The following is an 11,385-nucleotide window of genomic DNA, read 5'->3' as shown; positions in this document are numbered from 1 at the left end:
TGGATGGCTTTTCCTAATTCCGAGCCTGGACTTTTACAGTGCTGCTCCTCACCCCTAGTCTTTCCTGCTTTCTCTAGAAGGCTGGTCATCGAATCCCGATGTTTGGGATCAGACTGGCATTCAGCTCCCTCATATGTCCCATTTCCTCACAGTTCCTGTGGGCTGAGCCTGCTGTGTGGTGCCAGGTCCTCTAAGTGAGGTGACCCCTTATCACCCTGCCCCTCCACCAACCACAGGGCGTCCTGTTTTTTTGGAAGATTTTGCTCACCAAAATACTGCATTTACAAAGATGTCTTAGCACCATCACCTGGTTACCAACCGCCGATTAGAGCTTCTGGCCAGCATGAGTAGCCAGTGCTATGCTTCCTGGGTTTGCAAAGCTCCAGTCAGCACAAAGACTCAGCCCAGTGAGCTTTGCTGCCTGAGCCACACCCACTGTTATTTCTTGGCCTCCTGTCTTGGGTGGGCCATCCAGTTCAGAGACTCCATACATGATGGGACTGAGCGTGGACCCAGATGTCTTGGTACCTGGGACATGCTGTTTCCATTCAGTCAGGCACACTCTAAAGTGAGCCTTTCCACACAGTCTCCCCAGGCCCACAGACCATCAGCCGCGTTCCACTCAGCTTTAGGATGAGCTCTTGCTCCTTGGCCCAGCACACACGGATCTTTATGATCTGAAGCCTGCTTGCGTTAGATTCACCGCCCTTCCCTCCCCCAGATCACTACTCTGCTCCCCCTCGATATTCCCAGTGTCTCTTGAATAACTGCAGATTTTCTGTCAGTGCCCTGGCCTGGAACGCCCTCAGCCTCTCTCTGCCCGCATATGTCTGTGCCACTCACTTTGGCCCCTAGTACTTTCTGCCCCACCATGCAGATCAGGGCAGGTCCAGGTTACCCTTCGTGTACCCACGCCCTGGGAGCCAGCTGTTTGAATGAAGGCCAGCCAGCTCAGCGTCTCCCTGGGCCTCTCACTGAAGTCTGGCACTGAGCCTGTGCACCAGGACTGCAGCAAAGACCCTCTCTTGCTGGTCTGTAGGTATCTGTATTCATCACTGTGTCCTTAGTTTTCAGTAAGGGAAACAGATGTGGGCCCAGGTCTAGATCACACAACTCCCACGGTTCAGTCTTTTCTTCATCACCCTAATGTAATACCAACAGGGACTTAACATGTCCTCTCACTATAAAGGCTGGTGAAGGAAGTCTTAACACTGGATCAGACAAGTTCCAAGGCAGCAGCAGAATCTTCTCCCATTCATCTCGCGTTTTCCCAGAACCACCAACAGGTGTTGGCTCAGAGCAGGGGTGGCTGAGAGTTCACACCATGGGGTCTCATTCTCACCTGCCTGCTTGGAGGGCAGGAGGAAGAAAAGAGGGCTCAGGCTTCTGTGCCAGGGGGCAGTAGCTGGAGGCAGATTAGCCATTTTCCCACTTTGTCCTGTATTTCCCTTTTCACTCCCCTTTCTAAAACATCCAGCTTAGGGTGATTCAAACTGATATTTTCTTAACATTTTATTTCATTTTAGGAAAGCCATCCTTTGTTTTGCAACATACCCCAGAGAGAGGCAGGCACAGCCCGGAGCCTAACAGCAAGCCCAGTGAGCCCCTGCATCTTCCTTTAGTGGCGCTCAGGGAGTGCTGCTCCTGTCTCAGTTACTCGGGCTCACAGAAAGCTTTTGCAGAGAGAGAAACTGAGGCAGAAGGTCGTGGGCACATGATCCTGCATTTCCCACTCCTAGGCCTTTTAGAGTCCAGAGCTAAAAATTCAGTTACTAAGTTATTTTATTATTATTTTTTGTAGAGACAGTCTCACTTAATTGCCCTCAGTAGAGTACCTGCTCACAGCAACCGCCAACTCCTGGGCTCAGACGATACTCCTGCCTCAGCCTCCTGAGTAGCTGGGACTACAGGCGCCCACCATAACACCCGGCTATTTTTTTGTTGCAGGTTGGCCAGGGCTGGGTTTGAACTGGCCATCCTCGGTATATGGGGCCGGCGCCCTACCCACTGAGCCACAGGCGCCGCCCTCAGTTACTAAATTATTAAGAAAATCTAAAGTTGGTGCCCGTAGTTCAGTTGGCAGGGTGCTGGCCACATAACACTGAGGGTAATGGGTTTGAACCCTGCCCAGGGCCAGCTAAAACAGCAATGACAACTGCAACAAAAAATGGCCGGCCATTGTGGCAGGCACCTATAATCCCAGCTACTTGGAAGGCTGAGGCAAGAGAATCATTTAAGCCCAAGAGTTTGAGGTTGCTGCGAGCTTTGACACAATGGTACTCTACAGAGGGCAACACAGTGAGACTCTATCTCAAAAAAAAAAAAAAAAAAGAAAACTAAAACCTCCCCCTAAATCTCTGACAGCCTGTGGCCCACACTTAGATTTTATCCCAAGTGTTATCAGAACACTCTTAGCTTTCTGTTGCTGTGAAAGGGGCTCCTAAGGACTGTGAGCTCAGGGCTTCAAAAGCTTGAGAGCTGTTATTCTCACTAAACAGTTTCCCCTGGCCTTTCTTGTCCCTGCCCCAAACTCATTCTCTTGTGGGGGGGCCACCCCTATCAGCTCCGAGCAGGTGCCCCAGAGTGTGACAGCCTAGAAGACTTGACCTTGATGCAGCAGTAGACTGGGCAGGCCCTGTCCGTCCTGTGCCAGGTCAGATGAGGGGTGCTGCAGGGCCACAGATGGGCTCACCCCACACCTGAGCCCCACTCCCAGCTGAAAATGGAACGAGATGAGGTGGCCAGGCATGGATTGAAATGACAAACTATGACTCTTCTACAAATGTGGAGGTTTATTTCAACAAAATGTGAAAAGAGTGCATTTGAAGCTCCTTGCTCATCGGGGTGTGTGTCCATCGAATTCTCTCTGAGACAAGTGAAGGCTGCTTTGTGAACAAAGTGAACAGAAAATGTGGCAGTCTCAGCTCAAGCAAGACTTGGTCAATACATCACTTCTACTCCTCCTGCCTCAGTAACCTTGCATATGTAATGGGCTGTGGGCACATCAGAGCGCTCACATTCTGTGGCTCTTTCTGATTTCTCCATGTGAAGAATCCCTGCCAGGGTAAGGCCTAGTGTGCAGAGCTCCGGGGTTGGGGGAGTAGGCATCATGGGCTGTGGGGAGGTAACCCCCTCACTTCTGTCATCCTTTGGTGGGGAGAGGGGGGGCACATAACTGCCACCCACCCTGCCTCTGCAGAAATGCCAAGACAGGCCTCCTGGGAGTGCAGGACTGTATACCACCGGTAGGTATGTGGGATTTGGTTTAGTGCATAAAAGTGCAGTGAAATAATCTGGTCAGAATAAATCCAATTCTTTCTTACTAGGTAGGCAAATAACCAGCAACAGTGGATGTGTCTTCTTGGACTGAGAACTTTTTTGAAGGTGCCCAACACTACCTCTTGCCAGGGCAAACTGGCGGAGGCTCTGACCCCTGGGGGTAGCCAGCTCCGGGTCCAAACAGTTCCTGCAGAAAGGGGGGAGGTGGCGCTCACTCTCGGTGTGAACTACAGGGTTAAGGCTCAAAACTGCAGTGGGTACAAATGTCCATGCCACTGCTTCTGGAATGCCTTAGCGATTTCCTCCTTGGTCATCAGCGACAAATGCAATTAGTTGAACTGTGGGAACCGGATGCTACTCCAGCTCTGATCACCTGCCACTCTTGCTTTAGGAACACCAACGGGGGACTCAGTATGCTCTTTTCTTGAATAAACTGGTTGTTGAAAATAAGCTCTCTCCACCATGCCTGAAGAGGCCCTGCTGCTGGCCGAGAGGGACCAGGAAGCCTGGAAGACAGCAGCACCATGACTGAGTTGTAGAGAGTCTTAAGGTCACGTGGATTCTGTTTCCTGGAAGCCTCCCCACTCTGGGAAGGCCAGTTCCTGGTGCTGACAGCAGAGCCGTCACCAGGGTCCTCTCAGCAGCTGCAGGGAGACCTGTTGCAGCTACGCACGTTCTGGGAAGAAGACCCCAGAGTAGGAATGTCAGCTGCTAGGAGGGTCGCCCTGGGAAGGGAGGAGAGATGCGGTAGGCACTAGTAATTTCTTGAAACAATCAAAGCTCCAGGCTTTGTAGTAACATCCTGAGTCCTAAAAAGAGAGACCACCCTGCCCCCTCTCCATGTGGCATGAGAAACCAGTTTCTACCAGTAAAAGGAAGGGCTATTCACTCTGGCTGCTGCTCTGCCAAGTTGGGCTGCAGCACAGCCAGGGCCTCTCACACATGGGCCATGCAGGTCCCAGCAGTGCCCAGGATGCTAGAGGTAGAACAACCATCTTTCCCTCCATCCTACCCCAGGTTGAGGTCCCCTAAATCAAGAACAAGAGCTTGGTCTATTTTCTTTCTTTGCTTCTTGGATCATGGTTTTGCCCTTATCTTTTGAGTCACGGAGCTTGCAATAGATTTCATGCTCTAATTTTTCTTCATAAATAGGTAGCTTGGTATGATGAAACTGGGAATCGCTTCTCCTTTCTCTCCAGGGCCCAGTGTGCATCAGGCTGAGTGTCAGGAGAAGAGGAAGCCTCAAGTCCATTGTTCATTACCCTAAGACCTCAGACCCCTGCCCTCCCCTGCTGCCTGTGGCTGCGGCTCATGGGGCCAGGGCTGAGTGGGACTGCTGACCGCCTGGCAGCTCCTCACGTGTCCCGTACTGGGGACAGGAGGGACGGCCATACTGTGGGGCAGTAAGACCTCATGGTACGTGCTTGCACCTTTCATTGCCTTCTCAGTCTTGTGCAGGGAGAGACGATGGTAGCCACAGCCAGGGTAATAAATACTGAACGGGACAGGTGTGACCGGTGGGCTGGAGGGGGCTTTGTGATCCTGTACCCCAGGAGGTCATGCACAACCTGTAACAGTCGCGGGGAAGCAAACTGCCACGTGACTCCAGTGCTAGGTCTGCTGTGCCTTCATTATAGCGGTTTCAGTAGAAAAGGCAGGTCTAGGCCTTTTCACCAGAGCCAGGGCAGGGAGGGGCAGGAAGCTGTTCCTACGTGGAGGGGGAATCCATCGTGGAGAGGATCCGTATGACCTCTGCTCTCTGCGTGGGGGAGATGTGCTGGGTCATGTGGACGATGGAATCCATGGCAACCTCTGGATTGGCCTGGACCAAGCTGGAGAGAAAGATCAGAGATGGTAAAGAAGAGTGGCAGAAGTGTCTAAATCAGGGCTGAAGAACTGTCCACTAAAGATACTAGCACAGGCTACGGCAGACACTTAAGTCACTGCCTCACCTGATTTATTTTCCTACATTAAAAATGGCTCCAACAGCCAAAGTCATATAAGATAAACCTGAAACATTTTTCTGAGTTGGAAAGGAAGGAATTTTTAAAAACCCTGAAAACAGTGGAGGCAGGCATGTCATAGACAGCAGAGCTGCATGAAAGGAATAAATGAGGGGAAAAAATAGAAATTGGTTAGTCAGGGGTCCTCAAGCTTTTTAAACAGGGGGCCAATTCACTGTCCCTCAGACCGTTGGAGGGCTGGACTATAGTTTAAACAAAAAAACTATGAACAAATTCCTATGCACACTGCACATATCTTGTTTTGAAGTAAAAAAACAAAATGGGAACAATCACACCGCCTCATGTGGCCCGTGGGCTGCAGTTTGAGGACCCCGGTCTACCAATAATGGATACATCAATGAATCAGGAGGACTTTTGCTTATAGAGGGCAGGAGTGGGGCTTGGTGCCTGTAGCTCAGCAGCTCAGCAGCTAGGGTGCTAGCCACATACACTGGAGATGCAGGGTTCGAATCCAGCCCAGGCCTGCCAAATAGCAATGACAACTACAACCAAAAAAATAGCTGGGTGTTGTGTCGAGCACCTGTAGTCCCAGGTACTTGGGAGGCTGAGGCAAGAGGATCACTTAAGACCAAGAGTTTGAGATTGCTGTGAGCTGTGATGCCATGGCCCTCTATCGAGGGCAAAAAAATGAGACTTTTATCTCAAAAAAAAAAAAAAAAAAGAAAAGAAAAAGGGCATGAGTGGTGATGAGAATTGTGGAGGGCAGGCTGGACTGTATCAGGCAGGAATCACCAAGGGGCATTGTATCTCGGGAGCAAGACTTTTGCATGGACTTGGGAGAAAATCAGTTGTTACACATTAGAGAAGTCAGGCAACATCTTGACCAGGTGATGACAACTGTTTAATAACACCAGAGGGCAGGTGACCATTGTGTGCCACCAGATGTACCCTGGGAGGGCCACAACCAGGAGGAATGCAACATTCTGGTCAGAACACAGAGCCTGGCTCTAATCATGAGGAAATAGCAGGTCAAATTCAAAAAAAGCATGTTCTACAAGTGGTAGATTTTAGATAAAAGTTTTTAATGTTAAATTTCCTAGAGTGGATCATCTTACTATGGTTGGAAAAACTGCACACACGAGTGGATATGGGGGTAGAGCATACCCACAAATGGTGAGCACGTGGAGTGAGATGGAGATGAAGGGTCAGCTGGGCACTGGTGTGGACGGGGCTTCTTTGTGCTACTTTTGGTTTTTTAACTTGTAAGTGGCATGTTTCCAAATAAAGCTTTATAAAAATGCCCGTGTCCCCAGCCCCTACCCCAGGGAAAAGACCGAAGCCTCTAGAACAGTGGTTCTCAACATTATTTTTGGTGCTACTTCATAACTGTAATTTTGCTACTATTACGAATTGTAATATAAATATCTGATATGCAGGATGTATTTAGGCGACCCCTGTTAAAGGCTTGTTCAACCCCCAAAGGGGTCGCGACCCACAGGTTGAGAACTGCTGCTCTAGAAGAATACAGCTGCCCCTTGTGGGGCAGCCGCATAGTCAGCTCTCCTCTCAGAGAACTAAGCCTGCATCGAGCTGAGATTACTAAGGACCCTGGGGAGCAGTAGCTGAGAAAGAATTGTGCCTTAGGGGTGTATTTGTATCTGTGGGTCAACCACAGCAGTCTCCGACAACAAGAGACCACCGCAGCAATTGTGAGATGCCATCAGCTCATGATTTGTTCTGGAATTTTTTTATTCCAGAAATCAACCTCACTTCTCTAGGAGCTCCGTGCCGCTGGTCTCACCTGCGGATCTGCTTGAGGACGTAGTCTCTGCTGATACACTTGATGTTTTCCTCTATGACCGAGCGAACACCATCTTCCTCTGTCAGCTGTTTCTCCAGCCATTCCACAAGATCCTTGTTATTGTCCCAAACATAGGCCTGCAAACAGATGACTCCTTGTCAGACACCAGGGGTCAGGCCAGGCCTGGACACCCAGACCACTATCTGAAAAGCTTACTCCCAAAGCTTGCTTGACATCAGAATGGTCACAGTTTTCCCTTATTGGAAACAGGACTTCCCCCCTCCTGCCCTTCCGTGGACCCCAGTTGGGCTCTCCTGAGGCCACCGGTGTGCCTGCTCTGATGCTGTCCTGCCAGACTCCGGGCATCTGCCTGTCCACAAAGTCTAAGAGAATTCAGTAACTTGACAGATCTGAGAGAGACAGTTAAAAGCCCAAATTACTTTAGTAAAGTATGATTGAAAGGAAAAGGTGGTTGATTGGTGCTTTGCTTTCAGAGGAACTGAGCTAATTCCTCAAGCATAAGTTTCTAGTCCCATCAAAGCCTGGCAGATGAGGTCCAGGGCTGTGCCTCCGGTTGTGGAATTCTCCCACCATCTGTCAGTGAAGTACGGAAGGGGGACTGATGTGATGGAAGTCTTGGCACTAGGGTACAGCCACCAGGTCAGAAACCTACCCCCCATTTTATTATCTATGAGAATTTTCAAAGGCGTTATGATATCTGTAACCCTGAAAGTCTCAACAACCCCTCTTGCCTTTTTTTCAAGATCATTTAGCTGAGTATTTCCTAGGTAGTTGACTACATAATAATTCAGGAGTGTGTTAGAAGCCTAATAGCCTTCTCCTTGCTCTCTTCTCCTCTCATTTTCTTTACAAATCATTTAGGAATCGTTTTGTTAATGGTTTCCGGAAAACCAAGTACCACCATTAGGGCTCATTCATATTTATGTCATTTTGTTTGGGTAATTAAACACAAAGCTACTCATTTAAAGGTGCGCTATCCTTCTCTGTTATCACTAACGAAGTCAAAGTCAGAATGACAATGAGTTTGGTGCTGTAATTTAATAGGTGGGTGCGTTAGGGACTCTCTGAGGCTTTGAGGCTAGAGATGTGGCTGTAGGAAACCTGGGTACAGCAATGGCACAAAAGCCCCAGCTGTTAACTACAGGCCTGCAAAGGTGCAGAGGGAATGTTTTCATCACACCCAGAGATAACAAGCAATAAGAAACTGCATGGGGCTGCTCTCTAACTTTCTGTTTCATGCCTTTAAAAATAATGGTTTCCTTTCAGACTCTCTCACCTCCCACCCCTAAGGTACGGGCCAGTTAGCTGTGACTGGTGATTATATGTCATTCATTGACTTCTACATTTCCAAAAATTCTTTTTTTTTTTTTTTTTTCTTTCTTTTTTTTATTGTTGGGGATTCATTGAGGGTACAACAAGCCAGTTACACTGATTGCAATTGCTAGGCAAAGTCCCTCTTGCAATCATGTCTTGCCCCCATAAAGTGTGACCCAAAAATTCTTAAGGATTCCTTTACATTTGAAGGATTAGGGATCAACAGTGTACCTTTTCTAGCTTTCTTTTTCTGGCTCCAAATTCACCCAGTTGTATGGTGGTAGTGTTTCGTTTTGTTTTCTGGTCTCAAATTCCTGTCACATGAAGATCCCCTGTGCCCGGCTCTATCTGTAAGCTCTGATTAGAAGATAGGCTCGTCTTTAGTTAGGGTGGTGTGTGCAAACCTGAGGGAGCCCTTTCTATATCTCTGTGCCTAGGTCAGGGCTACTGGCATCCCTTAAGGCTAAAAGACAGGAAAGTGTTTTGCTCCCCAAAAAAGGATGTGCCACATAAACCCCTACGAAGAGGGTCACACTGTCTTCCCACATGTGGTGGTTTTAGATCAGCCCTGGATCCCAGCTCACTGCGCTGCCCACGTGTGATGAATGCCCCTGGACTCTTCACCACCGACATTCTGACATTTCCATTTCCATCATGGGTAATTTGTATTTCTACTCCACGGGTTGAGGACTTCTACACATTCTCCTACTTATGAAGACCGGGGGTGGGGTAAGAAAAGAAAAATAAAACAATGAATGCTTCTTGGATTTCAGAATGAAAAAAAAAACCCTAAGATTTTTTGATTTACTCAAAAATCCCAAAGCCTTTAGTTTAGGAGAATATTTAATACTCTTATTAATCATTTTTAATCCGTTTGCTTTTAATTAAGAAACAGCATGATGCTTTCCTATCAACATATGCCAGGGAGCAGATTAATTGTGGCTTAAGATAACTCTCCTTGATTGGTGTAATGTATTAGCTAACGAGATGCCTGCCTCTAACGACACTCAGACACCACACTGGAAAGCCAGCTACCCTCCAGAGAAAACCCTTCTGCCTTTGCCTCCTGCAGCCAGAGTATCCTAGGTGTTTAAATTAAATATTTCAAAAAGTTCCCAGACCGGATTAGAGCAATACATTCCAAGTTTTACAGTTGCTTAAAATATGGGCCCCATTTGCAAATAAACATCTGCTGTTTACTCAGAGTACAACAGCTGGGTGACAAGCACCATGCCAGAGCCCTAGTAAGGTGGTGATTATAGTCCAGGGAGGCAAAGGGGTCACAAGTCCTAACCAACTGCATTTTTAGCAAAAATAAACAAACTTATATACTCATAGTGCTACTGTTTTTTTTCAGCAGACCTGGGAAGGTTAGTATAATTTGTTCCCTTCTACTGGGTTATAGAGTCTATAGTTTCTCCTTTGCCCTCTTAAAACAGATGTAAGACTAAGGCAGTGCCTGTGGCTCAAGGAGTAGGGCGCTGGCCCCGACCCCATATACCGGAGGTGGTGGGTTCTAACCCGACCCCAGCCAAAACTGCAGAAAAAAAAAAAAAAAAACCCCAAAAATCAGATGTAAGACTCATTGTTCCAGTCATCCAGGATAGGTCAACCCTATTCTCTGGTAAAAAGTCATTAATATTTCCCTCCTTACATGTTCACATGGATGGAGCTGGAACATATTCTTCTTAGCAAAGTATCTCAGGAATGGAAGAAAAAGTATCCAATGTACTCAGCCCTACTATGAAGCTAAATTATAGCTTTCACATGAAGACTATTACCCAACTATAGCACAAGACTATGGGGAAAGGGCCAAGGAAGGGGAAGGGAGGTGGGAGGTTTTGGTGGGGCCACATCTATGGTGCATCTTAGAATGGGTACAGGCGACTGCACTAATGTACACAGCTATGATTTAACAATAAAAAATATTTCCCTCCTTAAAATTATGAAAACGTTGGATATGGTAGCTCACACCTATAATCCTAGCTACTTGGGAGACTGAGGCAGGAGGCTTACTGGAGGCCAGGAGTTAAAAACCAGCCCGGACAACACAGTGAGATCTTGTCTATTTTTATTTTATTATTATTTTTTAGACAGAGTTTCACTTTGTCACCCTTGGTAGAATGCTGTGGCATCATAGCTCACAGCAACCTCAAATTCGTGGGCTCAAGAGATCTTACCTCAGCCTCCTGAGTAGCTAGGACTATAGGAGCTCGCCACGACACCTGGATATTTTCTAGAGACAAGGTCTTGTTCTTGCTCAGGCTGGTCTTGAACGCCTGAGCTCAGGCAATCCACCTGCCTCAGCCTCCCACAGTGCTAGGATTATAGGCATGAGCCACCGCACCCACCTTGACTCTGTCTCTTTAAAAGAGAAAAAAAGGGGGTACGGAATGAAAATGTGGCTGATCATGCCCAGTATTCCAGTTTGGATTCTAAACAAGTGTGACATGCTGGATTGCTAACCTCATGACAGGCCTGGGACCATATGCCATCTGTTTGACATTCATATCAGAACATTTTAATATCAATAAAATATCAATAATTAAACATCACAACAATGGCCTGCCCTACAATAAATGTTCAACGGACACTTTGTCTCTGCATCAGTGGATAAGTATCTCAGGCACTACTCAGCCTTCCTAATTGTATGTAGTAATTAGTCTATCTTACAAAATCTAAATGACCTGTTTGAAAGTTTCATTTCTAACATATTGGATAGCTGTTAAGCCCTCCTTAGACAATGGTTCAGCTGGGTCAGGGAGTGACTGGAAGGCATAGCCCGATGAGTGTGAGCCCTGATTAACATGCCCTAAAATAACTCACCTTGGAGGCTGCTTTGGAGATACCTCCAGCTGGGGAGGTTCCTCCCAGTTCTAAGATTCCCATAGCCTGGCGGGGTAGGATGGCACACATATCCCGAGGATACGCAGATTTGGGAAAGTCACTTTCAATATACCTGCTCTTACAAGGCCAAGAACTACCTGACAGAAGCCCAGGAAGTGC

General features: G+C 47.7%; 1 protein-coding gene across 8 annotated transcripts in view; it reads right to left on the bottom strand.

Annotated features, from left to right (window-relative positions):
• Positions 1-2,774: 2,774 nt before the first annotated feature.
• The window catches only part of ACACA (acetyl-CoA carboxylase alpha), a 338,844-nt gene continuing 330,233 nt past the window's right edge, over positions 2,775-11,385 (bottom strand). For all 8 annotated transcript variants that reach the window (XM_053570250.1, XM_053570252.1, XM_053570251.1 and 5 more), the window contains 2 exons: positions 7,045-7,181; positions 2,775-5,111 (listed from right to left, as the gene is read on the bottom strand). In XM_053570250.1, coding sequence (XP_053426225.1) covers positions 4,988-5,111; positions 7,045-7,181 — 261 coding nt within the window. In that variant the 3' untranslated portion in view covers positions 2,775-4,987. The remainder of the gene's footprint in view (positions 5,112-7,044; positions 7,182-11,385) is intronic.

Source organism: Nycticebus coucang, chromosome 18 (assembly GCF_027406575.1).
Source record: "Nycticebus coucang isolate mNycCou1 chromosome 18, mNycCou1.pri, whole genome shotgun sequence".
Lineage (NCBI taxonomy): Eukaryota > Metazoa > Chordata > Mammalia > Primates > Lorisidae > Nycticebus > Nycticebus coucang.
Note: the sequence above shows the minus strand (reverse complement) of the source record. Positions and strands in the feature narration are given on the sequence as shown.